At 43.3% G+C, this 26,938-nt stretch overlaps 1 protein-coding gene and 1 long non-coding RNA gene across 3 annotated transcripts in view; both read right to left on the bottom strand.

The window, feature by feature from the left end:
- Positions 1 to 14,042: 14,042 nt before the first annotated feature.
- LOC147314014 (uncharacterized) lies at positions 14,043 to 17,716 on the bottom strand. Its single transcript, XR_015124587.1, has 2 exons — positions 17,206 to 17,716; positions 14,043 to 15,205 (listed from the first exon to the last, which is right to left on the bottom strand). It is a non-coding gene; the product is annotated as an uncharacterized LOC147314014 (long non-coding RNA).
- Positions 17,717 to 17,751: 35 nt separating this feature from the next.
- epha4l (eph receptor A4, like) overlaps positions 17,752 to 26,938 on the bottom strand; it is a 60,042-nt gene continuing 50,855 nt past the window's right edge. For both annotated transcript variants that reach the window (XM_086260795.1, XM_086260794.1), the window contains exons 12-17: positions 23,821 to 23,882; positions 23,146 to 23,355; positions 22,886 to 23,035; positions 22,314 to 22,510; positions 19,988 to 20,146; positions 17,752 to 18,490 (exon numbers count right to left, since the gene is read on the bottom strand). In XM_086260795.1, the coding sequence (XP_086116921.1) occupies positions 18,376 to 18,490; positions 19,988 to 20,146; positions 22,314 to 22,510; positions 22,886 to 23,035; positions 23,146 to 23,355; positions 23,821 to 23,882 (893 nt within the window). In that variant the 3' untranslated portion in view covers positions 17,752 to 18,375. The remainder of the gene's footprint in view (positions 18,491 to 19,987; positions 20,147 to 22,313; positions 22,511 to 22,885; positions 23,036 to 23,145; positions 23,356 to 23,820; positions 23,883 to 26,938) is intronic.

Genomic DNA, 26,938 nt, shown 5'->3' with positions numbered 1-26,938 from the left:
CTGGAGAAGTATTTCGTTCATTACGGACTGCCACGGAGGATGCACAGTGATCAGGGCAGAGATTTTGAAAGTCGTCTTGTTCATGAAGTGTTGAGTTCGCTTGGAGTTGAAAAATCAAGAACGACGCCCTATCATCCTCAAGGAGACCCTCAACCCGAGAGGTTTAATAGGACGTTGTTGGACATGTTGGGGACCCTGGAACCGAACAGAAAGAAAAAATGGAGTCAGCACGTCGTTCATTTGGTTCATGCTTATAATTGCACTCCAAATGAAGCTACAGGTTTCTCTCCTTATTTCCTTATGTTTGGGCGTGAAGCTAGGTTACCTGTGGATTTGTGTTTCGAGACTTCTTGTGATGGCACACCACAGAAAACTTACCTCAAGTACGTTTCTGACCTGAGGAAGGAGTTAAAGGCTGCCTATGAACTAGCAGAGTCCGTCGCGGCCAAACAGAATGAGAACAATAAGCAGCGGTATGACAAAAGAATCAGGTTCGCACAGTTGTTACCTGGAGACAGAGTCTTGCTACGAAACCTCGGGTTACAGGGGAAGCATAAACTGGCCGATCGCTGGGCGTCAAAACCATATGTTGTGGAAAGCAAGATGCCGAACCTACCAGTGTTCCGGTTGAAACCTGAAGATGGTGATGGACCAATCAAGATCCTCCATCGAAATCACTTACTGCCTCTTGGGGAGAGGATATGTCTAGACTCTGCATCCCATACGGATCTCACCCCTACAAGGAGAGTCTTGCGACGGAGGAAACGGAAAGAATGCACAGACAAGCCTGGAAAGGAAAAGACACTATCGCAGAGAACGGCAGATAAAGACTCTGAAAGGGAAGGAGTCACGCCCCGTGATAAAGATGAGAAAGAGTACACTGACTCCGAAGATGAGGATTTTGGACTTTGGTGTGATCTGACTGTTGAACCTCTCAGGTGCAACATGGATAGTGATACTCTGGAACCGTTCAGTCTGGATTTGGGTATTTCCTTAAGTGACGTAGCTGAACAACCAAAAACAGTTGGGCTGGGAGTAACACAGGAATGTGTAGAGGAACCTGAGACGGACAGTGTAAATGAATCTGAGTCTGTTGAGATCACCGAAGCCGAATCACCTGATACTTGCGAGAATCCTGAGGAGACAGGGAAAGACAAAGTACTGCCTGAAGACATTCTCTTGCAAGAAGAGGACACTGAATTTAACTCTGAGACTAATCTTGATGTTGACATTAAGGCCAGACCTCAGCGGTTGAAGAGGGCTCCTTTGAGGTTAACTTATGATGAACCAGGTCATCCCAGTGTGGTAGCCGCCACAACAGTGAAATATGTCTCTTGTTTTTATAAATGGATAGGCACACCCATCTTTGCTTAGTTGTGTGTTTTACTCACCTGTTGTGCCATAATGGTTTATGTTTTCAAGGTACAAAGTCATGAGGGCATGCTTTTCTTTGGTGGGGGGAGAGTGTAATACTCTGATAAATATCAGTGGTATTTATTTTGTTTTCATGAGAATAAGTCGAAGAGAAAATAACGGTTCATGGTGAGGTTAAGAGTGGTATAGATATGTGATATAAATGTTTGTATTAAAATGCATAAATAGTGTGTGAAAAAATCAGTTACGTTAAAAAACCATAATTTCATGGAATGTAGTGTGTGAAAAAATCAGTTACGTTAAAAAACCATAATTTCATGGAATGTGAATGTCTGTTAAAAGAGAAGAAGTGTAACTTGTTTTGTATGCTACGTCACGAGAGGTCATGACTTGCAGATGACTTCCGGGGGAAAGAGACTCGGGAGGAAGAGAGGAGAAAGAAAAGGAGGATTACTAAAATGGCATAGACGAAGCATGGACTTCGGGACTGCTTATGTCACCAAAGTTGTTCGGCAACAACATATCACCCGTCTGCGGACTTCCCGGTAATCATTCGGAGCGTTTGAGCCGGGCTTCCCGTATCTTTTGTGCTTGGCTAAGCACGAGGCACGTTTGGCTACGTTGGCTAGCTGGAGCTAGGCTAACGCCACGGTCCTGGCTAACGGAGATTCCGCCGGAGCGAAGAGACGGAGTTTGAGAGTTGTCTCGGGAGAGAGTCGCTAACCGTGGATGATTTGCTGCTATCTAAGGAACCGGAGAGTCGTTGCTCGCTTCCGCGAGTGGAGACGGTTGCTACCACAACGAGCGAGTTATTCATCGGAGGAGGTGGAGACATCACGGATACTCGGAGGTATTGTTGTTATTATTAAGAGCTCCAACTAAAGCGCGCCAACAACAAAAATAAACTAAGAGTGCACTCTGGGGAAAGAATAACATTGGACAGGTTAAGGGAAAAAAATACTAAAATCTATCCCCCGGGGGTTTATTGTATGTTTTGTATATGTGTTTTTTTCATGAAGAAAAAAAAGGGTTGGATGTGAATTTCCTGCAATTGTTTAATACATTTTCTAACCCTGAGATCCTGTGTTGGGTTTATTGCATGGTGTCTTATCATTTGAGTATTCACATGTATTAGCCTTAATCGGTTAAGTGTATTTCCTTAGCCTCCGCTTGTCTGTGTAGACACGAGAATCATATGAACCTTAGACTGATATTTATTTTTCGAGATGTATCTTTTATCACAGAATGTTTAAGTAGAGTCAAGACTGCACCCGAGGGCATAAGGGGGGAGTCTTGTCACACGAGCCGGTGGTAAAAGTGTTACACTTCATATTGCTGTCACTTGTAATGATTTCTGCCCTTAAACTTCCATGCAAAGCCCCTCTTCTTTGGGCACATTTACTGTTGGCCTTTTATTAGTACTTAATGGACTGTACGATCAGTGTCATGGGTTCAAAAAGCGCTAGCAGGCTAACCGGTGAACCAAAGCACGAGCCACTTCATTTAATTAGCCTGGCTGTAATCTTATTATGACACAGCCCTGTCTCCATCAGTACATGCTGTGTGGTCCCCCTGAACTAAAGTCAACTCATCAGATTTACAGGCAAAAAAAAAGCTCCCACAACAAAGAGACAAATAATAAAGAAATCTGCAGATACTTTTGTGAAATATAGCTGTTTTGATACATTTTATATAAGCGCACGCTCACTAAAAATTATACAAACACACACTCCTCCAATGTACACACCGTAATTACCTAACAAGGGTTGCTATCTTAAACTTTTATCCCCATAAGCACATTTTCTCACAAACATATAGAAACACACTCTGGCTCATTGCTGCACATTTATTTTTACTGGGTCTCCTGGGCTTATTATACATGCACACACATGCTGCAACCGACTGGCCAGTCAGCCTTAGTTGTTTTTGGACTCAGGAGTCTAGTTAGCAAAGCCTAGAATCAATCATTTAGGCGGTGTAGAGCAGCTCAGTCGATGGGGTCGCGCATGGGTGAAGAACCCAGACCGGTCCCAGAATCCCTCACTCTGAGGGGGGTGCAGGAGCCAGGACAGCAGGGGTTGGAGATCACAGATTGAATGATGTCTTCAACGGGATGTAAGGACACAAGCTGAGTGAGGGTGGGTGAAAGAATTGTAAATAAATATGTCGGCACACTACCGGCGATGCTTATTATACGACTTTATTAAGCACTCCATTTTCACTGCCCAGCTGAGCACACTCCTCCTGCCTCAAATCAGATTATATCACTCTGTCAGAGCTTAGCTCAGCTGCTTTTGGTGATGCCTGATCTTAAGGAAAAAAACTTCTGTGAGTCATTAGTTTTCAATAATTTCTCATTCGGGATCACAGAGGGACTGGAGCCCATTCCAGCATGCATCAGGATATTTTTCATACAAAAACATACTGTACCCACAGCCTACTGAGAGCCTGTTGTTGAGCTGACCTTCTTGTTCTGTGATTGGGGAATCCATCAAGAATCCAAACAGCAGAAACATAAGTACCCACACTGTGAGTGTTCTATTAAGAGATTTGTTGGTAATGATTCAATCAAGACATCGCAATCCCTCAGGTAAAACTTTTTGCTTGAGGCACAATAGCTGCACCTAAGTCTTATTTCAAACAGGGAGCCAAAAAACATCAATTTAATTGATTTGTCATTGCCCCTAATTAATATGTGGGAAGGCTTAACCTAATGTAGAAAGGTAAGCTTTTCTTTGGATATAGCAGTTTGTACACAAAGGCAATTCAAAGAGGTGCTTAGAGAGGCAGAGTGAAAGCCTGAGTTGTGCTCCCTGCTAAGGATCAAACATCGCATCTGTTATTAGAACTCCCCAAGTGGGCTGTTAGCAGGCTGCAGAGGATAAGGGGGTTATATAATGAAGGAGAATCCGTAATGAACTGTTGCTCCTAATCATCAGTGAGAAAATTGTTAGTTACACCGCCGCATTTTCATTTTAGCTGTGCATTTTTTCACAGTTTGTAGCACGTTTGTTCAGTGTGTGGACAGGCAGTGCTTTTTTGTTGTGAGGATTCAGGTTGTCATAGGAGAGATACGACAAACAGCCCATTGCTAAGTACCATTGTTGTCTTCCATTATCCATCCATCCATCCATCCATCCAGCCATCCATCCATCTTCTTCTGCTTATCCAGGGCTGGGTCGCAGGGGCAGCAGCCTAAGTTGAGAAGCCCAGACCTCCCTCTCCCCAGCCACCTCCTCCAGCTTATCCGGGGGAACACCAAGGCGTTCCCTGGCCAGCCAAGAGATATAATCTCTCTCCAGCATGTCCTGGGTCTGCCCCGGGGCCTCCTCCCGGTAGGACATGCCCGGAAAACCTCGCCCAGGAGGCATCTTCGTCAGATGCCCGAATCACCTCAACTGCCTCCTTTTGAAGTGGAGGAGCAGTTGTTCTACTCTGAGCCCCTCCTGGATGACCGAACTTCTCACCCTATCTCTAAGGGAGAGGCCAGCCACCCTTCAGAAGAAGCCCGCTTGTATCCACAATCTTGTTCTTTTGGTCACTACCCACAGCTCGTGACCATAGTCCTTAATAAAGTCTCCAATAAACCTGGAGAGATAGTTCTCCAGGTTTCTTCAAGGACATTAAAACCTCTTTTTTGGATGTTGGCTGCCTTTTGTTTTGTTCTCTATTAATGTGATCCAACACTGCTTTCATAATACTGAGGATAGATAGATGACACACATACTACCCAAAGGTGATGCTGAGAGTGAGATTTTATTGATTATATTTTAGCTATCAATGCTATCTACTGATAGAGACTACCAATGTACATGACATTACTGGGCAATGCTCTTTTGTATATTTTTCCATGTCCCATAAGTATTTTTTCTTTGTTTTGAAAATGCTTCAGCAGGAACGTTGTGTATATTATAAGCCAAACCATTCCCATGTTTGTATTTAGCATGGCTGTAGAAGTTGTAGTACATTTTTAATGTGAAATATTAAACCACTTTATCTTTTATATCACAACCGTGCATATCCCAATTTAACAAAAAGCAGCCAGACATGAAAGAAATACTTACACACAAATGAGCTAAGCTGTTGCATACTATATTTCTCATGATCTTATCATAGAATGTTGTATCACTATTCCCTGGCACGAGCGCTATTTTAATTCCATTCCCCAACCTGCTGAAAACTAAGGATTAAAATTGTACAGATCATGTGTCCATATGTTTGTGTGTGTGTGTGTGTGTGTGTGTGTGTGTGTGTGTGTGTGTGTGTGTGTGTGTGTGTGTGTGTGTTGGGTTGCATGTGTTGTAGCCCACATGTGAGCAGTGATAGGAATCTTATTGCTGTCAACAGACCAAAGGCCAAAGCTGTGCTGAACAGAGAAAATCCCACAGCCCGACTCTCAGCAGCATTACTGAGCTCTCTGTCTCTTTTAATCTAGACTCCCTTTTCTCAGCACGAGGATCAAAACAGCAGATGATGGATGGCTGCTGTGTCACATGTTACCTTTTCCCCTTCACTCTATCGCTTTCTCGCTCTTACCTTTTTTCTCCCCAACTTTTTAAATAAAATGAGGTTAAAAAACTAGTTTGAGGGGCAATTGTTGGGAGTTTGAATTGAATCACTCCGCTGTCTCCCAAGTTCTCCTTTCATCAACAGTTCTCTTTTCACTCCTCCTTTCCAATTTTCCCCCTCTGTCTTTCTGTATATACATAGCTGTCTGTCCATCTCAGTCTATCAGACAGTTATCAAGGGGATTTTGAACATTGCTTTCACCGTGATAATCAGGTTTCTGCTTGAGCTGATAGCCTGCTGGACCTTCATCAGGCTTCCATTCAGACCCAGAGGGGGAGGATGAAGAAGAGTGCAAGGGCTAACTTGATTATCTGTCATCCAGCTTGCATGTTGAGAAGGCCTCACACAAGAGACTTGGTGCTAAGAGAAAGTATTTTGCTTTTAAGATTAGCATGTTTGTATATTTGGTTGTGTTGTGCATGTGTGCGTTCAGGGAGGTCAAAGGTTAGCCTATCAGGTGGGGTCAGTCTATCCGTGTGGCCAGCAGCCATGGATAAGAAGCCACTCAGTGGTCAAGTAGGTGACCTCCCTTTGGCTTCATTTGGGAACAAGCCACCCTCCAGCACCCTTTGGCCTGGAGGTGAGATTAGTCTGGTGGGGCTGATAAAGCTTCTCGTTCTCCCAGAGGACCAACAATCAGTGAGGATTATGCTCCTGGAGAGAAACGGGTTCCACAATAAGCAGGTGGGGAGAGATGAAAAGACTCCATACTTAATGGCTCTTCATGTTATTGCTTCACCGTCTGTAGCCTTGTAGCTTTTTTTTCCCCAGAAAAGAAGGTGCAGTCGTTGACTGGTCACCTTTTCAACTTGCAAATAGTTTGGCTTTGATACAAATGTGTCTTCCAGTGTTGACGTCTTCACTCTCAGACAGATGTTCATGGCCATGACATTTCTGAAAACAGCCATGCTTTATGAGGTGATAAATAGTGAGTTCATAAACTGTGGAAGCCTCCGAAAGTCTTCATTCACCTTTTCCCAAAATCTCCTTTCCATCCCCCTGTGTCCTGCAGGGATAAACTGCTAGTTTAGTCACTGGCAGTGCAAAGAGCGACGGTACCAAGATCAAGACAAGTTCATCTTGCTCTGTGATTCTGTGATTAGCAGTTTTGTTTTAGCATCATACTAAATAACCAAACTTTTAGAAACTATTAGAGTACATCTTTTTCTCATAAATACATTTATTTTGGCAGTGTAGTTCCTCTACTAAATGCTTTCCCCTTTGTGTGTTCCAAATAGGAGAAAACTTTATAAATCTTACCCCAACAGCTACACTCCAACACCAAAGGCAATCTGGTGGATGTTAGGAGGTAAAAGATTTCAATTCTAGAGTGTCTGTGCCCAAACGCAGCTCTATTTTGAGCTTTTTGGTCATAGACCAAAATACTAGGTAAATTTAGACTTGATGCTGGAACTAGATCTAGACGAAAGGTCAGGAAGTCTTCAAAGCTTATTTTAAAAAATCATTTCCAGGGATTTTTGATTTCTGTGCTACAATTTTCCGCAATCCATTCAACAGTCGTGATAATATTTCAGTTAAAGAAAAGAAAAGAAAAAGATTATTGATGCCAGAAGGAAAGTCTGTGGATCAGTTCATGGAAATCCATTCCCATAATTGGGAAAACATTTCACTCTGAGCTCAAAAGTTCAAGCTTTTGATTTCACTGGAATTGTCAGGGGATCACTAAAGTCACTGGACATCATATGGAAACAGTTAACACCGGCATCACATTTTTCACCAATACATCTCATAGATACAGTACATCTCGTAGATGTACAATTGTGTGTCTTCAGTTGGCACTAAAGGTAAGTGTTGAACCTCTGTGTGATATTTCACTTTGAACTGCAGTGGAGGACTGGTCCACCATCGATCCATCACTCTGACAAAGCCACCAGAAGAACCCAAATAGATATCAGTACAGCTAAATATGTAAAATTCTGGACATATAAGTTCAGCGATGCATTTTTGTTCCGCCCTTTTGTTTCTTTAAGTTGCTCTCACAACAGAAACCAGAAGTTTCTCTTGTATTTGCCTTGAAAAAGCTTCAATGAACATTTAACATCTGTTAGATATTTATTTTTATTGTTTTCAAGCATCCTTGAATCAGTGTTCTGAGATCTGCTGCCAATTACTTGTAAAGTTCTCGACTCAGTCTTCTTAGCTTTGTGCCGAAGTTGTCACCGATCAATCTTCGCTCACTTTTCCCTTTATCTTCTTTTTCTCTCTGTTTCTTTTGTTATACCAACTCAAAGCTCTGTTTTCTTGTGTTTGTTTTTGTTCTGTGATTCTTAGTCGTCTCTCATTCATTTCCATTACTCACAGGAGGCTCTGCAGGAGGAAAAGGAAAAAAAGCTGCCTTTAGGCGCGGTTGCAACGAAAAGACGGTGCTTCTCCCGTAAGTGCTTTTTCATGTTCTCGGGTGTTTGTCTGCGATAGTTTCTGTCTCTCCGAACCAAAGCCGCACTTGATGGATACACACACACACACACACAACATTTGACTGTGAACAGAGTGATTTCAAATGTAGCTAAATTAAGACACACTCTGTCCTGCTGCCAGAATTTTCTCATGTTCTGTTCCAGCACAGACATTTTTTGGCCCTTCACATCTAATGCTACATGTGTGTTGTCCATCGAAAGCCCGGAGACGTAATATCTCGCGGACCAGACACAAGGTCAACTCTGTGCCGGAAGCCTCTCAATCAATATGCTCAGACGTTTGAGGGGCTCTGCCTGGCTATTTTCCCAACTGAAGCTTTCAGTTCTTGTTGTTTTCTTCACCCAGCTTTTCTGTTTCGTTTTGGGGTTTTTTCTTTCTCCATAAAAAAAAAACACTCTGTTTGCCTCTTCATTCGCCCTTCACAAAAACAAAAACGATCGAAAACGAAAAAGAAAACTCTTGAGTCAGACGCAACTGGGGATTAACACTGAAGTGTTTGGATTAAGGATTATAATATTGTTCAGACCTAAGGATGCACTTTAGAATGACAACACAAAAGACAGAGTAATATTGTCAGTGTGTTGTGCCCCGTTGTGAGCGGCTTAGAGGACGAGCCTGGAGGGGTTTCATCTTTTAGATCAGAAAATTGAATTATGAAGCAAAGTGACCGATGAAAAGGGGTTGCAGTGACAGTGGGGGTTAAGCCTGTTTGAGGGCTGCCACTTCACCTAAGGCTTTCTTAATTAGATTGGATGACAAAAGCACTCAGGCTTGTAGCATTGTGTGGGTGTATCTAGAAGAAGGGCTGAAGTGGTAGGCTTGTTGTGTCTTGACTTGGTCATCATTTTAGACTCCTTTGTCAGGTCTGCATGTGAGAGGGGTTACTGAAGAGAGGCTTGATTGAGATGTAGCCAGAGGCCCTTTGCCGGGGAAGGAATGGGCATGGTTGGGTAAAAAAAAACCCAAAACATTTACCTAAAAATTGGTTACAAATTTAGCGAGTTCTAGAGAGCCACAGTAGCTACATAAACATTAGGAGATGTAATGACAACTTCTCATCTCAGGCACCAGATTCAGCTAGAGGTTGAAAGAAGGAAGAGATTAAAAAAAAAAACAATATCTCCCATAAACTTTAATTTAGGTTCACCTTAACCTTCCTGTCGTGTTCGGGATAAATAAAATAAAGGGGTTACAGCAGGGATAGGCAACATTTGTTTCCAGCGTGACATACTATCTTGTTGCATCAGAAACCTCTTTGTGCTTGTTTTGGGTGTTAACAGATTACTGTGGTTGCCTGTAGTTAGCATGAAAAAGTCAACTTCTCTATAAACACTCACCATTTACTCACAGTGCAAACTGGAAACAGAGACTGTTTGTCTTCATACTAAGAGCTGGTTGCATTACCGCTGCAACCAACACATTTGGAAAGGGATAACTTCAAATTTAAAGGCAATTCATCCCGTGTTCTGGTTTGTGTTACTTTTTTTTCACAGTTTCATACCCCTTTGGCAAAGTGTTGGCAAATGTTTCCACGCAAGTCTACGTCTTCTGTGCAAATTACTGGAGACCAGGGTAACCTGCTTGCACAGGCTGACTAGGGCCTACCCTAACCTTGAAAGTCACATTATTAGACTTAAAGTTTTAGGTCTTGCCATGTTAGTTAGAGCTAGAAGTTACCTTATGCTAAGTTATCAGCTAACACAAAGTATCTTAGTTAGTAAGCAGCATTCATTCAACTCATATATTAAATAATTAGCGCTAATGGGCAAATCAAATAGAAGAATTTCACCATGGTCTGCACCAAACATCAAGCTGTACTAGATAATCTATTAGAAATGTTCAAGGCACCAATAGTGCAAAGTGAAAAGATCTAGTTTTGTGAATCAAAATAATGGAGGAGAGACCTTATAGCTGCCTGTCAATAAACGCAGACACCAGTATTTTTAAATCACCCTCCTCTGTGTTATTATGAGGAAGAATCTATCCACAAAAACCAAAACCATTTTATGCAGCAGCCTGTTAACATGCTTTCTAATGCTGTCTGTTTGGCAATTTTAACATGGTAAATGGTAAATGGTCTGTATTTGTATAGCGCTTTACTTGGTCCTAAGGACCCCAAAGCGCTTTACACTATACACAATCATCCACCCATTCACACACACATTCACGCACTGGTAATGGCAAGCTACATTGTAGCCACAGCCGCCCTGGGGCGCACTGACAGAGGCGAGGCTGCCGGACACTGGCGCCACCGGGCCCTCTGACCACCACCAGTAGGCAACGGGTGAAGTGTCTTGCCCAAGGACACAACAGCCGAGACTGTCGGAGCCGGGGCTCGAACCGGCAACCTTCCGATTACAAGACGAACGCCCAACTCTTGAGCCACGATCGCCCAACATGGGAGCCTTATAGGGATTTGTTTTTGAAGCCAGCCTCAAGTGGTCATTAGAGGAACTGCTGTCATAGGCACCTCGGCACTGGCCTTATATTTCAGCTAAGGAGGTTAATACTTGGTAATTTGTCTGTAGGTTAGAGAATAGTAGGCATGTGAATTAGAAGTTTATGTTCTGTATTTATAATTAGCACAATAGCGATAAATTAATTTTATTAAATGGTAAATGGATTGGTACTACTCTGTTCAACTGAGCACTCAAGGCACTTTGTACTGTAATTCTTGCTTTGTACGTCAATTCTCATTTACTCAGTCACACACACGATCATAAAGCATCTGATGCAAGCCTCAGGGGCAACTTGCTCCAAGGATACTTGAGTGTGCAGGCTGGAGGAGTCAGGGATTGATCTATTGGCAGATGACCAGCTTTACCACATGATCCACAGCCATCCCAATTATATATTATTAAATATTATACCAACGCACCCAGCAACAGGTGGAATTGGAAGGTCTGGATATAACAGTTTACATATTGCAATGGAAATGAATTGGCTTTTTTAGTCTTACCGCACGAAGAGATTTAGACTGCAAGCCATACCCAGTGCTTTGCACACTTCAACTACCCACGGCCAACTTAGAATCACCACTTGCATGCTTGTTTTGAACTGTGGGAGGAAACTGGACTACCCAGAGGAAACCCACGGTAACAGTCACAGAAAGGTTGCAATCCATACAGAACCTTACACCACCACTGCACCACCGTACCAAGTCTGTTAACCAGGGAGCCTTCTGATGCCACGCCCCTGGATGTTACCCCTGAAACAATGTTTCATGGGAATAATAGTTGCATAGGTGTCCCTGGTGAAAGATTGTTAATTCATGTTCTTATTCACTAAAAGAAACATTGTTTTCAGCACTGACACTGGGAGTAAAACATGAAAATTCCAACCAACTAGGCCTGTGTATCCCACATTACAAGTAATCTTTAGAGATTTGTTAGAGATGGAAAGCTTCTCATTATTTGGTAGATAAAGTCAACAGTGACCCAAATATCGGATTGTCTCTTTCCCCCAACATCTGTGTTTTATTTCTACCCATAAAAAGGGCCACATGCTGAAGTACCTGAGAGACCTCTTTTTCAGTATCTCCCTGAGAAACTGGCCCTAAAAGAGAATCTTTACTGACAGAGGTGTTGGATTGCACTGATTTTGTTAAGAGGAAGGCAGCAGTCCAGCTGAATAATGGCCATTACCTGAACTTTTAACTGACTTTGGTTAGCCAAGTCCAGCAGTCGGCCAAGTATTTCTGCACTCCCAGTGTCTCGGTTTCTTCTGCTCTGTTCTCCTTTTTTCTTTCAATTAGGGCTGCATCAAGAACTTTTCTTTGATTTATTTCCTGCCTTTTGGGTTTTTTTTTTTTTTTTAAGCTTCACACCTTGATTTTAGTTATGCTGATTTACCACTTTGACTGAAATATGCCAACAATGTTAGATGTAGTACACATTCACGCTCCCCTGATGGCGAATCTTAAAGTAAACCTTTTATGCCTTTCCTTGTTTTCTGACATATACGGTTAAAATGGAAGATACATAAAAGGAATCTTTTTGGGGTAAAATCTCAGGTTTCTAACTGCTCTGAAAGCTTGTTTTTGTCTTCTCTACTCATTGACGTCACATGAAGGAATATCCTAATATGGTCATCTCAGGCATATACTTCTGACTTCAAGCACAGAAGCCTGACAACTGTTTTACAACTTGCCATGAAATTTGCTACAGATATTCAGGTTCCCTTGTGGATATCTTAAAATGACTTTCAGTGAAATAGTTTGACATCTCCATGGATCCACTGGCCTAGAATTTTGTACAGGTCTCCGTTTCCCAGAAAAGAATCTACTGTCAATTCCCACGACATAGATAAACCTGACTTTCTCTTGACATGCACAAAATATTCCCAGTGTTTAAATGCATGCTTTACACATGCAAAATCAAAAAGGAAAAAAAAAATTCTGAGCTTCAGGGAAAATTTATCAACCCAAGTCTTCTGACTAATCGTCTTTCGTGTTCCCCCTTTAAGCTTGCCAATAATCTCCAAAGGAGGCATACTTTCCCCCTTTGAGGCCGATAACCATCTCCCACTGCAGACTTCAGGCTTTAATGTACGCTTGCCTTGCGCTGGTGATGGCTCAAGGAACGTGTAAAATGCCACTTGGCTCAACGTTCACACAAGCTGTTTCTGAAACTGTACCCACCACCACTCTCAACCCCTCGGCCCTTATCAAAGACTGAGGACAATCAGTGGTTTATCGCTGCTGGAAATGAGTGCAGGAAGCAGATGTTGTTCTGATTAAACACACATACACACACACATTAATAGACATACCGTATGCCAAGTGAGCAGCCCCTGCTGCTGCCTCTTGGCCCGAGAGGAGTTGTCCAGAGTCATGATATCTGCTGAGCGTGTGCTGAAGAGCGAACAAACTGCCAACAGACGGGCCACAGCTACGAATCTGCCTGATGTGCTACCTTGGCCCGTTCCTTTAGTTACATAAGCCATCAATTACACCCAATCATGTAACACGGTGCTCCATGTGTGATAGCTAGGTTATCAGCTCTCCTTTACGGGCATAATAGCTCCAACAACAGATGAAGGGAACGCCACGTACGTGCACGCATAAATGAGAGGCACAACGATCATCATGTACTTTCTACTTTAATAAGAATGCACTTTGGCACCCCATTATTTTTCTTCACTTTAGGCTATTATTTTACAAACTAGATATAAAAGGACATAAATAAATGACATAAGTTACATGTACCTAGAGTTCATTGACCAAAACAAAAAGAAAGCAAAAGAAAAAAAACTGAAAAAATCATGACCATGCCCCCCCCCCACCCCCCCGGCCCAAAAAAAACAAGTACAAAAAAAGATTGAGAGAATGTTAGATCTACATGGCTAGATCATATGGCATCGGAAGGCATACAATGACAAACATTAACTCTTGCTTTTTGTTGTTGATTTTTTTTGTTGGTTTTTTTCTTTTTAAATCATCTGACATTTAAGTAAAGGAAAAAAGTATTTTACAGTACATTCTAGTTTCATTCTCTTTCCCAGCATGTCTTGCATATTTCCAAACAGGTCCTTTTGTCCACAGATAACCCCAACATCCGAAAACACACTGCTAAAAAAAAAAAAGAAAAAAAAAGGAAACAGTAGAGCTGTATTAAGGATGGAGGTGTTTCTTTCATATTACATGAAGCATCACTTACGAGTTCAAAACATTCACATAAGTATAGTTTAAAGAGATAAATGAGCAAAATATCCATCGTTAAACCTGTAACTGTATGTTGTGGTCTGAATATTAAAAAAAAAAAAAAAAAGCAACAACAAAATTAAAAAACAAAATTAAAAAACAAAAAAAAGCATAAACAGTTCTCCCTCCTTAGACACCATATTCCTCACGCCACTTGCTTCTTTAAAGGTGTGTCATTTAGAATCTGTTCTCCCCTCCCACCCCACATCCACGTGGAGAAGACGGCGCCAACGTTTCCTCCTCGACTTGTCACGGGCTCGCAGTAGTCTGAGGTCCAGATTGATGCGATTGTACGCACGGGGAGACCGTTAGTCACGTGCAGCTCTGTAGTCTCCATGTGTCCATTCACAAGCCGTCGTCGCTGCCGGAGCAGGAATGGGTCGGATTCCATGAAAGTTGTTTTAACAAATGCTGTTGCTGAGTAAAGTTTGCACAACATGACCGACACACCTTACAATGTTTTTCCTTTTTTTTTCTTTTTAGACGACACAAAAAAGCAAAAAAAAAAAAGAAAAGAAAGAAAAAAGTCTTTTTTGTGTTTTTTTTTTAATATCAAAAACTATACAACTCTGTTATCTCCTCCTCCTGCACAGTGGCATGAAAACAGACACATTTACTGATAGTACTTCAAAGACGTTGCCACTCACAGAGACGCACACACCCACGTGCACACTCGTCATCGCATTCGCTCAAATAAAACTCTTGTTACTTTACATGCAAACAGAATGAAACAATAATTAAAAAAAGCAAAAAACAACACACAAAATAAAACCAAACTTTCAGGAAAAAAATAATCATCATCATCATCATCAGCTGGAGAGGGGCTCCTCCGTTATTTTACATTCTTCCTTTGTTCTCTTTTTGATGCTGTTAAATTCATTCAGAGTAATTCCAGCGTGGGGCCGGATTGATGGACGGCGACGAGTTTGTCAAGTTGACGTGTTTTGAGGGACAGCGGACGTCTCAGACGCTCGAGGGGGTATACATTTGTCATCTCTGTGTCGGTGAGGAGTGGAAGGGTAGCCAGGAGGAGGAAGACAAAGAAGGAATAGCGGGGAAGAAATCCAGTTGTGGTGAGGGAGCGAGCAAGGATGGGATCCTGTTTGTGATGGACGGCAGCAGCTGGGAAGAAAAGAGGAAAAAAAAAAAGAGGAGGAGGAATGAGAGGCTGCATCAGTCACGGTGGTTTAGAACATAAACAATTTCTGCTTGGCATCCAGTTCTGACCAACAACCCTGCTCTCCGGCTCCAGCTCCATGGAACATTCGACTCATCTGCTAAACAAAAACCGAGCGCCAAAGCCAGAGCGTCCAGAGTCTGCGAACTGCCGGCCTGAGGGGGCGAAATATGGATTTCCAGGCAAGAAGTGTACTAACTTCTGCGTGCCACATGTTGCTCTGTGCGCACAATATATGAAACATGCCCTCGACTTATTGGCGCACGTCAAAAACTCAACGATTTAATTCCTTTGTAAAGTTGTCAACATTTCACAGTGATTGATCGTTTACAATTAACCACACGTTCAAGAAGATCTTTAATAAATGATAGACACTGATATAATAAGAAACACTAATAATTAGAAACAACTGCCTGTGTAACAAAACATGTATATAGTCACACATATACAGTAACAAAACCAGAAACACTCTTCTGGTGTGTTGCTAAGACAAAACAAGCAATGCGACTACACCGGCTTGAGCTTTGGCTAATCCTGCATAGACAAAAATTAATTAATTAAAACGCAGCGAGAAGTAACCAAACGTTCCAACACTCGACTTTTAATAACAGAGTTTTTGAGAGAATGCTGGTGAGGGTTCTGCTGCTCACTTGTTTGCAAGGAGTCACCACAGCAGATAAATCAAATGTTTACACCAGATTCCCTTCCTGACTCAACCCTCCCAGGGATCCGTGTCTCCTCACAATCTCAAACCGAGGATCTTTCGCATGTTACAACTGATCGATTTGCCTCAAGTATGAAAACACTCCTAATTGAGCCAATCTGACAACTGAAACATTCTCTTTAAAGATATTTATTACATGTCTCTTTATTGGAATTATTGTAGGGTCTTTGCCTCAATACAAAGTGTCTTGAGGTGATACATAAATAGAACTGAATTGAGTTGAATGTATACTTAAATGCCACTGAGAAGTTTAGGATTTCCATAATACTGCACACAGTGTTAGATAGTTTGGCTTTTTTCAGAAAGTAGGGACTTTTTACTCCACTCGCCTACATGTAAACATTCATTTTCTAGATGTGGTTCATCTTACTTTCCACTGTGTTAACAACCTTCCATCACAGAACCAGACGGGGGTTTGCATCTGGGGGTTTAACTGGCACTGTACTCACGTAAAATATGAACAATTACTTTTGGTATCTAGTTTCTCTCTTGTCAATGAGGACAGTCAGCTGTTTCACATCTATACTGCTTTACCAGTATCAAAGTGGTAGCTGTGTCCAATAAATCAGTGTTGAATAAATGAAACTAAGCCTTGAACTGTGTAAGCTTAACCTTCACTTTATTACCTTGTGGGCAAGTGCTAATTTATGCACATAAATTATGATGCTCAAATTATTTAAAAAAAAAAAAGTCAAATAAATCTGGCCACGGGTTAACCAACAAGAGAGCAGTACGTAGCATCTGAAATGCCAAAATTAATTAAGACCCTGCGTTAGGACCCTCTGGTACCGTGACAACGTGCTGGTGTGTTGGCTCAGAAGAAAGTTAACACCCCAGAGCGCCTCTCTTCGTTCTTGGAAAGTGCCTTGGAGCTCTGCTGGGCTCTGTCAGGCTCAATGGGAGTCAGCCGCTGATAAATTTTTCTCATTAATATGCCAGAGGAATCAGGCCCGCAGACTGATCACAGACCAGTGGCTATTGATCCGCTCTTGCTGCCTGAGGTGGAGCAACCTGCTTGTTAATTAACACGGCTTCTAGAGCTGAGGGGCCAGTGATAGGGGGATCTAATGACTCTCACAGGCACTCTGTGGTTATATTAGAAGCACACTTCGATAATAAAGGGAGCTTTAATCCAATGTCTGTATTTTCTTTTCTTTAATAGAGTTGTTTCTTTGCTAAGTTTTGGTAACAAAATGAAAACAAAAGACTGTCAACTCTCACCTTGATCCTCCATCGTTTTCTTTTTCTTTCTTTGAATATTTCCTGACGCTGATGACTCTTTCTGCATCCCTGTTGCCCCCCGTGTCCGATAACGTCTTGGCAAATTTCTTCATCTCACATTCCGCTTATAAAACCAACTCATGTGGTCCAAACGGGCGTCCGTCAAAAGTGGTGTGGAAGAGTTGGTTGGTCCTGCAGTAGTGATGGGGATGGGACTTCGATCCACGTGGGGAGATGGATGGGAGAATCCGAACTGCGTGTTTATCGAAGGTGTAGCAGGGTGGGATTTTATTTTATTTTTTTTGACTGTGTTTTTTTTGTTTTTGTTTTTGTTTTTTTGGGAAGACAGGGGAGTGGAAAGGCTCCTCTGGAAGATCAAAGACATTCTCAGAAATGTCCTGAGGGCAACATAATACAGCGATCTGGGAGAAAAAAAACAGGCCAGAACAGAGCAAAAAACAAAAAAACGCAACACAAATAGCTCCTTAAAATAAGCCCTCCCTGCACAGCCATCTTGACCCCCCCCCCCCCCCTCCCCCCCGAAGAATCCAACCCCCAGCCTGTCAGAGATTCACTGTTTATATCTGACGGCTAGGATTGTCCATTTTTTCTGGAAGATATCAAACAGTTCCAGCTGAGAGAGAGAACAATGGTGGCCGGGGCAGCCTCTGAGTCCCACAGAAACAATTCATGTACAATAAACACAGAAAATCAAAAAAAAAAAAATGCTCTGTGGATTATTCCAGAGAGATAGTTCCAGAAATAACACTCTCTGCAAAACGAGGAAGAAAAGGTACGATCCCCCTCCCCCGCTTTTCATTCCAGACCATTAAAGGCACTCCAGATTGGCCTCTCGGAAGCACTTTTCCAGCCGTCCCCTCCATCTATCCATAAATGCTGCAGATAGAAGTGTCCCATTCTCCAAAAACAACTAAAAGGGCAAGGTAAAGGTATGATTTTTGAAAAAAAGGTGCCATTTGCAACACTTTTTCCCTTCTTCATCAATGTCTTCTTTTCTTTTAGATCCAATTTAAAGTGCATGGATGAGGTAAACTATTTCTTCATAGTTGATTTGTCTCTTTTTTTAATATTTAATCTTTTTTTGTTATTTGTTTTTTTTTCATAAGAAACAAAGTCGTTTTGCTTCCTTTTTTCTTTGTTTTAATCTTCTCAGACGGGAACCATTCTGCCTTGCATCTGTTGCATTTGGGATAGCATTCCCTGGACACTGGTCAGGATCTTGTTCTGGTGCGCTGCGGAGGAGATGCCTATGCGTGCCATGTCCCTGAAAAGGATTGGGAGAAGAGGCCTTTTAGGACCAAGGACAACAATAACATGCACACGGAGGTCTGATCCACATGATGAATTTTACAGCCTACCAGTGGAAACTGGTCTGACAGTTTAACTGCTGTATAAGGAATTTCACTTGCCAACACGGCAACTCTAATCGTGTAATCTTAGCAGAAGAAAAATGTGGATATAATAAAGAAGTGACAAATTTAACTCATGTTTTCCTTTCTAAATGTGTCACAGAATACCTTAATAAGGGGATAACAGAAACTGTGTGCTAAAAATGAAGCAGAGACACCGGGGGAACTGCTTAACTTGACTAAAAACTTAAGCAGAGGGAAACAGCCAAAAACATGCTCCAATTACTTGAGCTAACTAGCATAGCTTAGCTTATCCTTAACATCTGAAGCAAAGTTAAGTCGCTAGCAGTGTGCTCAAATTATTTGAGGTGACTGGATTAGATTCATTTAGTTTATTTTAGTTCATATATAACTGAAGCAGAGGTAACATAGTAGCTTAATTCCTTGAATTATTTTTGAAAACTAGCTTAGCTTATTTTAGTGTAAATTCTAAAAGCACAGTTTGCCAGGATTATTTCAGGAAATTAGCTTATTTTTGCCTGACGTAAAACCGAGTGTTTGCGTATGAACACAACATGTTTCTAAGCTGTTACATTTGGAAACAGCAGGTTGGCTGTTTTCATGTCTTATGCTCAGCTTAGCTTTATATTTATGAAGGTGTTTTAATCTGTCTCTCTTTGAAAAGGTTTAATGAGAAAATGTGATTTCACCGTTTTGTCATAAAATAATAGATAAACACAGTTGTTGCTAATCATGTCTCCTAAGATCTCTAGTAATGTCTAAATAGGATCCCAGTGACACCACTTGCCCCAGCCAGTTGGCAACTGTGTTCCCAAACAGCTTTGTAATGCTGCCCTAAAACCTCTTCACAGTTGTTTTGGTTGTGAGGATATTCCTGCAGGCACGGGTAGTTTGCGTGGAAATCACTGACTTGCCTGCAAACTCTCACCAACTACTTGCAAACTGGATGGCAAACTGAAAGGGGAGACCATTCATCTTAAAAGTAGATTTTTCATCTTTTGAAACAACTTTCACTTACTCTGTTTCCGGTTTGTGCCACACTTTTGCAGGTTTTTCTTCTGCTCTGTGGTAGATAAGTGGGTGTTTGCAAACAAGTCACCGTCTGCCATGGAAACTAAGAGCGACCTGTCGACCCACTAGTAACCAAAACAATCACAAGGAGGTGGTGCAGCACCCTCTTTGTAAACTGTTTGTAATGGTTTGTGTGAGCTATTACAAACTCAATAATAGCGTAACAAGTTAAAGAAAAATCATAAAATTGCCTACTTTTACAAAAACTTTCCTATTTCACTGTGATGCTTGGCATTTCCTTTAGTTTTCTGTTTCATTCTCCTCATCCTTCAAAATCACTTGCAGCATGGTAAAAGTATGATTGTGGGCAAAGTGCTTACTCTTGCGTCATGTGGACCACGGCCTCTGGAGTTGTGTAGCCGGCGGCCGTGAAGTTATCGCAGTATCTCTCCATGCCGATGGCCTGCAGCCAGTCCTCCACTGTGCCCACAGCCGCGGACACCTCGGGACTCCCTGGCTCAAGCAGGGTGGTAGTGGGCCTGTAATAGGTGGAGAAAAGTGACGAGGTTATTTCACGAAATCAAACTCCTCGTTGTGTTTAAAGCTACTGCACTGTATGCAGCTGTTTGCATGTAGATGATGAAAGCCAGTTGTTCAAGTGCTTTTTACTTGAAGCATAATCATCTCCATCTTTGATTACCTCCGATTCACCTCAACTGCAGCAACGGCCACATTGCGGGAATTATTCCATAATTCTTAACTATGCTTCTGTGCTGTAGTGTCAAAAATGTGTGACAATTACAAGCTGTAAAAAGCACCGAGCTACACTTCTCCCTAGCTTGTCCTCCCTGATTGAAACACCAAATGTGTCAGCTTAGCAATTTTGTATTTTTTTTGTGTCTGTATTTTGCAGGCTGCACCCAAAAACTGAGCCAAGTCAAACACAGCTCCTCCTCTGGTGTCACCGATACAGTTAGTTAATCCTTATTTCACGGAAAACACACAACCTGGGCACACTTCGGTGAATTTTACAGTGTGCTTGGAGTCCCTCTTCACATTCAGATATTCATCAGCATATTTGTCCTCCCTCTTTTTTCCCTGCCTTTCTCCCTTTCTGTGGCAGCAGCTGTGAAACATTTACACGAGGCCGGTGAGTCTGAGTCACACTTGTCCCGCTTGGGTAAGTCTTGCGCTCTCGGCCTCTTTATCGTTCTCTCCTTTTTAAAAAGGATGTCGAGTAGAGCTGTGAGAACTGGATGTCAGGCTCTTTATTAAGTCGTCACTTCTAAGTAGGTGGAAAAGATTATGCGCAGGGATACCTTCCCACACACACACACATACTCTTCTTTCCTTTTTGTAACCGTAGAGCTGCAGTTATAGGATTCAGCTCTGCTAATTACTCTACACAGACTCCACGCTTGCTCTCGCTGTATCCTATTAGGAGTGCGCATCTGTGTGCGATCGCGCAACCCGCTCGTGTGCGCTCGCACACTCGTTAAACTCAAACAGACTCCCGTCGGCCTGCGTCGAGTCTGTAAACACACAAAGGTCATCCTTAACACGTTTGGCTGCTCAAGAGTAATGGTGTTGGAGACGTAGGGTCGTGTTTGTTTTTAACTCGGTGTAACGTTGTAATTCCTCCCCCTGTTAGAGCGCCTAGATTCCTGTGTGTAAAGCACCATTAAAGCTAGTTTGCAGAGAAAGCCATTATGGAGGTTGTTTGCGTTGTAACGAGCCACACGGTGCTGGCAGATAATGTTTAATGGTGAATGTAAATAGCGGTGACAGAGTGGGACGCTGTGTGTGTGCGCGTGTCAGTACGTTGGTGTGGCTTCTCAAATATTATGTGTTATGGAAATTTTGATGCTCTCATACAGAACTGTATGTAGACGAGAAGCAGATGATGAAGAGTATAAAATACAGATGCATTAATTATGAATGTCAACGTGATATCGAGGTTGACAGGTGAACGCACGTGTTACAGCAGGCAGTCACCTCACTCTCAGACTCTGCTCTCACACAGAGCATCTTAACTTGTCTCAGGCCCACTCTCAACATACGGCTCTCATTTTCCTGCAGCTGGCCGGTCCTCGAGAACCATCATAGAGCCCAAACAGAAAATAACCCATTGAAGTATCCAAACAGTATTTGTATTACTTTTATACAATTTGCTGTACTTTGCAAATGTGGCAGTGAATGTGTGACTAGCACATTTCCAGGCTGTTTAATTAAACTAAATGGGAAATTCCTGTAACACAATTGCCAATTTATTTTAAATTAAGTGTAATAAACCTATATAATTGTCAAATTTCCTGATAATGTTAATTAGCTCATTCAGTGGATTCCAGAGCGATCTTCCCTTAACAGCCACAAGGCAGCAAGCTGATTATTAATAATTAATTCCTATTACGCAATCAGAGCAATCTTAGAAGTCTGACAGAGAAAACTGTTTTAAGATGTTGCTTTTTATTTTATTTTCACTCTCCTGCTTTTATGCATATGGACTGATACTGTTTAAGCCCGAGACTGTGTGACCAATATTGGGACTGCTCATTGCTAAGATTAAAATATCCTCTGAAAACACACTCAACACTAACTCAACCATCACCTTATGATATTTCCTGTCATCGTTCATTTTCCAAAGCACAAACGGAACTGAAAACTCTTCCTCTTTTCAGCCCCTTGCGTCATTCTCTTTCCTCTCACCTGACGGTGGTCTCTCCCCCGGTCCTCTTCAGGGTGTTGGGGTTGCGGATCAGTTTGTCCAACATGTTGACTATTTGCCCAAACTTTGGCCGGTCGGCCCTCTCTCTCTGCCAGCAGTCTAGCATGAGTTGGTGGAGTGCCACGGGGCAGTCCATGGGCGGGGGCAGTCGATAGCCCTCATCAATGGCCTTGATCACCTGGATAGCAGATAAATGTGGCTGTAAGACTTTATGACTGAGCAGAAGTGTTATAAAAACTTCAGGCAGTTTGATTACTTTGTCATTTTTATAACTTTTTTCTTAATTACTGTACTTTACACACCTACACAATACATTATCTTTTTTTTCCCTTTTTCATAATTAGTGGAACCACACATGTGAGCTCACTGCAATAAGGAAGAGGAACGCTCTGCTGGTGTTTCATCACAGCTGCAGGTAATTGTATAACTACGTTAAAATGATGAAGCATTCTTATAAAGTTGTTTGACATTACCCAGCCTTAATATCTCACAGTAATTCACCCTGTGCATTATTCATGACTATCTGCATATGATTACGTTGCTTCTGACTTACATCTTGGTTGCTCATGTCCCAGTATGGCCGCTCGCCGTATGACATCACCTCCCACATGACGATGCCGTAGCTCCACACGTCACTGGCCGAGGTGAACTTCCTATAAGCGATGGCCTCCGGGGCCGTCCAGCGGATGGGGATCTTTCCTCCCTGTAATTGAAAGCTGGGCTGATTAATGAAAGCCGACAAGTGAGGGTACAGACAGCCCGCTGACTCAGTCAGACAGATGCTCGCCAACACACAAACATGCTTGCACTCACCCTGGTAGTGTATGCGGCCTCGGGGTCGTCCTCCAGGACTCGGGACATGCCGAAGTCGGACACCTTGCACACCAGGTTGCTGTTAACCAGGATGTTGCGAGCGGCCAGGTCACGGTGGACGTAGCTCATGTCTGACAGGTACTTCATGCCGGAAGCGATGCCACGCAGAATGCCGACCAGCTGGATGACAGTGAACCGACCGTCGTTCTTCTGCGGGGGAAAAAAGAGAAACGCTCATCCTTATTACTGTTAAATGTCCACACTGTGACAAAAATGTCTGCTAAGTAAATACAGGGACACTTGTGAAGGGTCACTCCTAATAGCTCATTGGGTATAGTAATAAGTAATAGTCTTAAGGTTTAACTTTATAGCGTAAAGATCCGTAAGATTAGAAAAGACCTATAAAAAGTCCACTCCATTCCACATCTCCCTTTAACTAGCACTGTGCAACTGGTTAAGATGTATAGTGGACCTGTAGTGCTGTGAACCTGAGAAACACAAAGTTTCACCTGTTTCAACCTCATTGTCAGGAGAAAAGCGAGACGATAAATGGGAAGGACAAAGTGCGAATGTTTGTGAACCGACACTTGTAAATTTGGTGGATAACATGGGATCAGCGTTGATGCACAAACACGCATGAACACGTGTGTGTGGAGACAGAAACGCATGACTTACCCTCAGGAATGCATCCAGGGATCCATTTTCCATGTACTCTGTGATAATCATCACCGGTTTACCTAGAAAGAGAGAGAGAGAGTGGGAATAAGAGTGAGAGAAGGAAAGGCAGATGATTATAGAGGTAAACGACGCACATCACAGCTCAACGCAGCAGGAGGGGGCTCTCCAGGGAAAATGCATGTGTGTCTGTGTGTGTGAGGCCATCCATCTCTGTCCCATAGTGATTTAATTAGCTGTGTGTTACCGTTGCCCTGACGTCCCCCGTTTTTCCCTTAACATGCAAAGGCATCTCCACTGAAACAAAACACCACACACACACACACACACACACACACACACACACACACACACACACACACACACACACACCATCTTGTGTTTATGCAAATATGATCTGACTCTGGGCGTATTATCCAAAGTCTCATCACAGTCACCCACCCAGAATCCCCCTAACTCGCTATTTCTGTCACTCACTGTCCCTTTGCCCTCTTTCTCCTCTGCCAACTTTCGACGCATCTGTCACTCTCCTGCTAGCTCATCTCTGTTGCTCTCTTTTTCCCCCACTCCTCCCTCGCTCATTCCCTCTCCTCGTTTTTATCCTCCGTGAACCCTGCCAATCCTCTCTGGCCTTTTTTCACCCCATCCCTCTCTGTCTCTCTTGGGGGAGCGTCTGCGTCTTTATCTGAGCCGGGGCAGGCGGCGGGGAGGGTGGACATTCCCTGGTGGGTCTCTGTCTGTCTGTCTTTGTCTCTTAGGACGGAGGGAGGGAGGGGCATATCAGAGGAGAAGAGAGATAAAAAAGGGAAAGGAAGGGCGACCCGCTTGTTTTTGTCCCAAAACTGCAGCAAGCTGGTGCCTAACCAGCCACGGCAACAACACATGCTGAAAAGTGCTGCCACACATTCGCCTCCTAGAACAGCGTCGCTCTTTGTGCTCCATTTCGAGTGGCACAGTTAAGGTGGACTTAAAAGCTTACAGCCTTATAGAAAACTGCTGACTTAAAGCCTCCGCCTTAAGGGGAGCTTGTATGAAGCCTCTCGAGTGCTCCAGCAGAATGTCGAGAGCTGCAGAAGCCCGCTGAGAAGGTGAAGTTCCTCTGCTCTGCTGCGGGTCTCTGGCCGTGCCAAGAGGCCGTCAGTCACTGCCTTACCCGCTGCGTGATTGGCACTCCATTAATTACGGGGCACTCCGGCGATGCCCTAAAAAGAGGAAGTTCGGCGAAAGTTGTATGAGAGCAGAGGGGGCCGTCTTTGTCAGCCATCTTTGTTCCCTTTGTTGCGTGCCTCTGCCTCAGGGCCGCCGGTGATTGACAGCTCCGCAATCAAGTCTGAGGAGAGTCTGACCTGCGACCTTAAACTCTCGCCTTCCCAGCCCCGCCCTCTTCCTTCCAGTCCATTTGCATGCTAATTCCTTGTTTACTGAATACGCCCTGCCGCCTTTGGCAATGAACTCTGGGCGAGGAACCCACCAGTGGGCCGATTATCACCTGCCAACAAAACAGGGAGATGGCAGAGGGGGAAAAAAAACGCGTCAGGGGGACAATATTGGGGGAACGTTGGGCAAATGTCCTCCGGAGGCCCTGGCGTTAGCAGCAAACAAAGATCTGGGTTTTAAAAGCGGACCTTTTAAAAAAAAAAACCAGCACGCTCTTACTTCATGTAAATCACCCATTAAGCACATCACGTCTGATTTCAAGCTTTAATGGATGCTCGATTTTTAATTACACACCAACGTGATAGAAACATTAAATATAGCCTTCAAGATGGTGGACCACAGCCAGCAAGTCTTCAGCGAGAGATTTTTGCACATTTATGTATTTTAGTCCCTATTTGGAGTTCCTCCATAATTAATAAGCCTTAATTGGCTCTGTTGGACATGCCAGCAAACTGAGGCCAGATTGAGAATTCCTTTTAACTTGATTGTAATGGAGAGTGGGGCGCAATTCAAATAATGGATTTTTAATAGATTCCACTGACACACTCAAGTGTGAAGGACTAATTTGCCCAAACCTCGTGTCAAGCTCTCAAAAGTAAGAGTGGAAGGAGGTGGAGTGGGAGTTTTCGGACGCCCTTCTTGCGTTTGGTTCGCCGTCCTTTCACTCCAGCTCTCTTGTCACCGCTGCGTCGCTCCTTCCTCCCCCCCATCTTTTTGTTTTCAGCCTCCGGTTGAGTAGCTCGAGCACCCTCTGCTTTCCCTCTCTCTGCGTCGCCCTGTCTTTCCTCTCATCCATCAGCTCCTAACTGTCCGGCATCTCTATTTGCACCTTCCCTGGCAGCAGCTCGTCTCTGGTTTCTCTTCCTTTCTCCATCTGTCCGCCTTTTTTTTCTGTCGTTCTCACGCCGCCGCTGCGAGGTCTGAGAGGTCATTCCCCGCCATGTGAGGTGTGATAGGTGATAAGCAATTCTGCCTGTGCTGCTGTTCACTTTCAGCTCCGGCTGGGCTGCATGTTTGTGTGTGGGTATATCTATACATATATATGTGTGTGTGTGTGTGTGTGTGTGTGTGTGTGTGTGTGTGTGTGTGTGTTCTACAGTGAGAATGGCAGTTTTATCTAGCACAGATAGAGATGAGCAGTATCACGACACATTAAGGCACATGTAGCCGAGGCTACATGGTAACACTCAGGCACACATGCATGCAATCAAAGGTACCGGATGTTGGCATGTGCTGACAAGACACCCACACCCACACACACAGCACACACCCACACACACATACCTATAGCCGAACAAATAACATCAGGGGAAGGTGTAAAAGAGGGGGAGAAACGGAGAGAGCACTGAGGGCAGGAGGAGGGAGATTTGGCCAGTGTTTTGTGGCCATGCAGCAGCAGATAGAGAAGGGATAGGGTATCACTCCCTAACCCCAAACACATTTACAGCTGACACCATGATTAATGAGTCTGGTGCCGTGCTACAGGGCCTGTTCCTGGGCCCATTAGACTCCCACACCCACCCCTCTCCCAACTGCCCAGCTACCTCTACAACCACCTCCCCCTCCACGGCAATGCTGGACCCCTTCCATCTGGACAGAAACCCACCTGGGGATAAGCCAGGATGGGACGTGCGGACGATGCTCAAAAATACGCATTTATCTGAGAATATTGTGAAATCTT

The sequence above is a fragment of the Aulonocara sp. 'chitande type north' Nkhata Bay genome, linkage group LG14, assembly GCF_057382095.1.
Source record: "Aulonocara sp. 'chitande type north' Nkhata Bay isolate Kocher_YH1m ecotype deep benthic linkage group LG14, A_spYH_male_GT1.1, whole genome shotgun sequence".
In the NCBI taxonomy this organism is placed as follows: Eukaryota; Metazoa; Chordata; class Actinopteri; order Cichliformes; family Cichlidae; genus Aulonocara; species Aulonocara sp. 'chitande type north' Nkhata Bay.
Note: the sequence above shows the minus strand (reverse complement) of the source record. Positions and strands in the feature narration are given on the sequence as shown.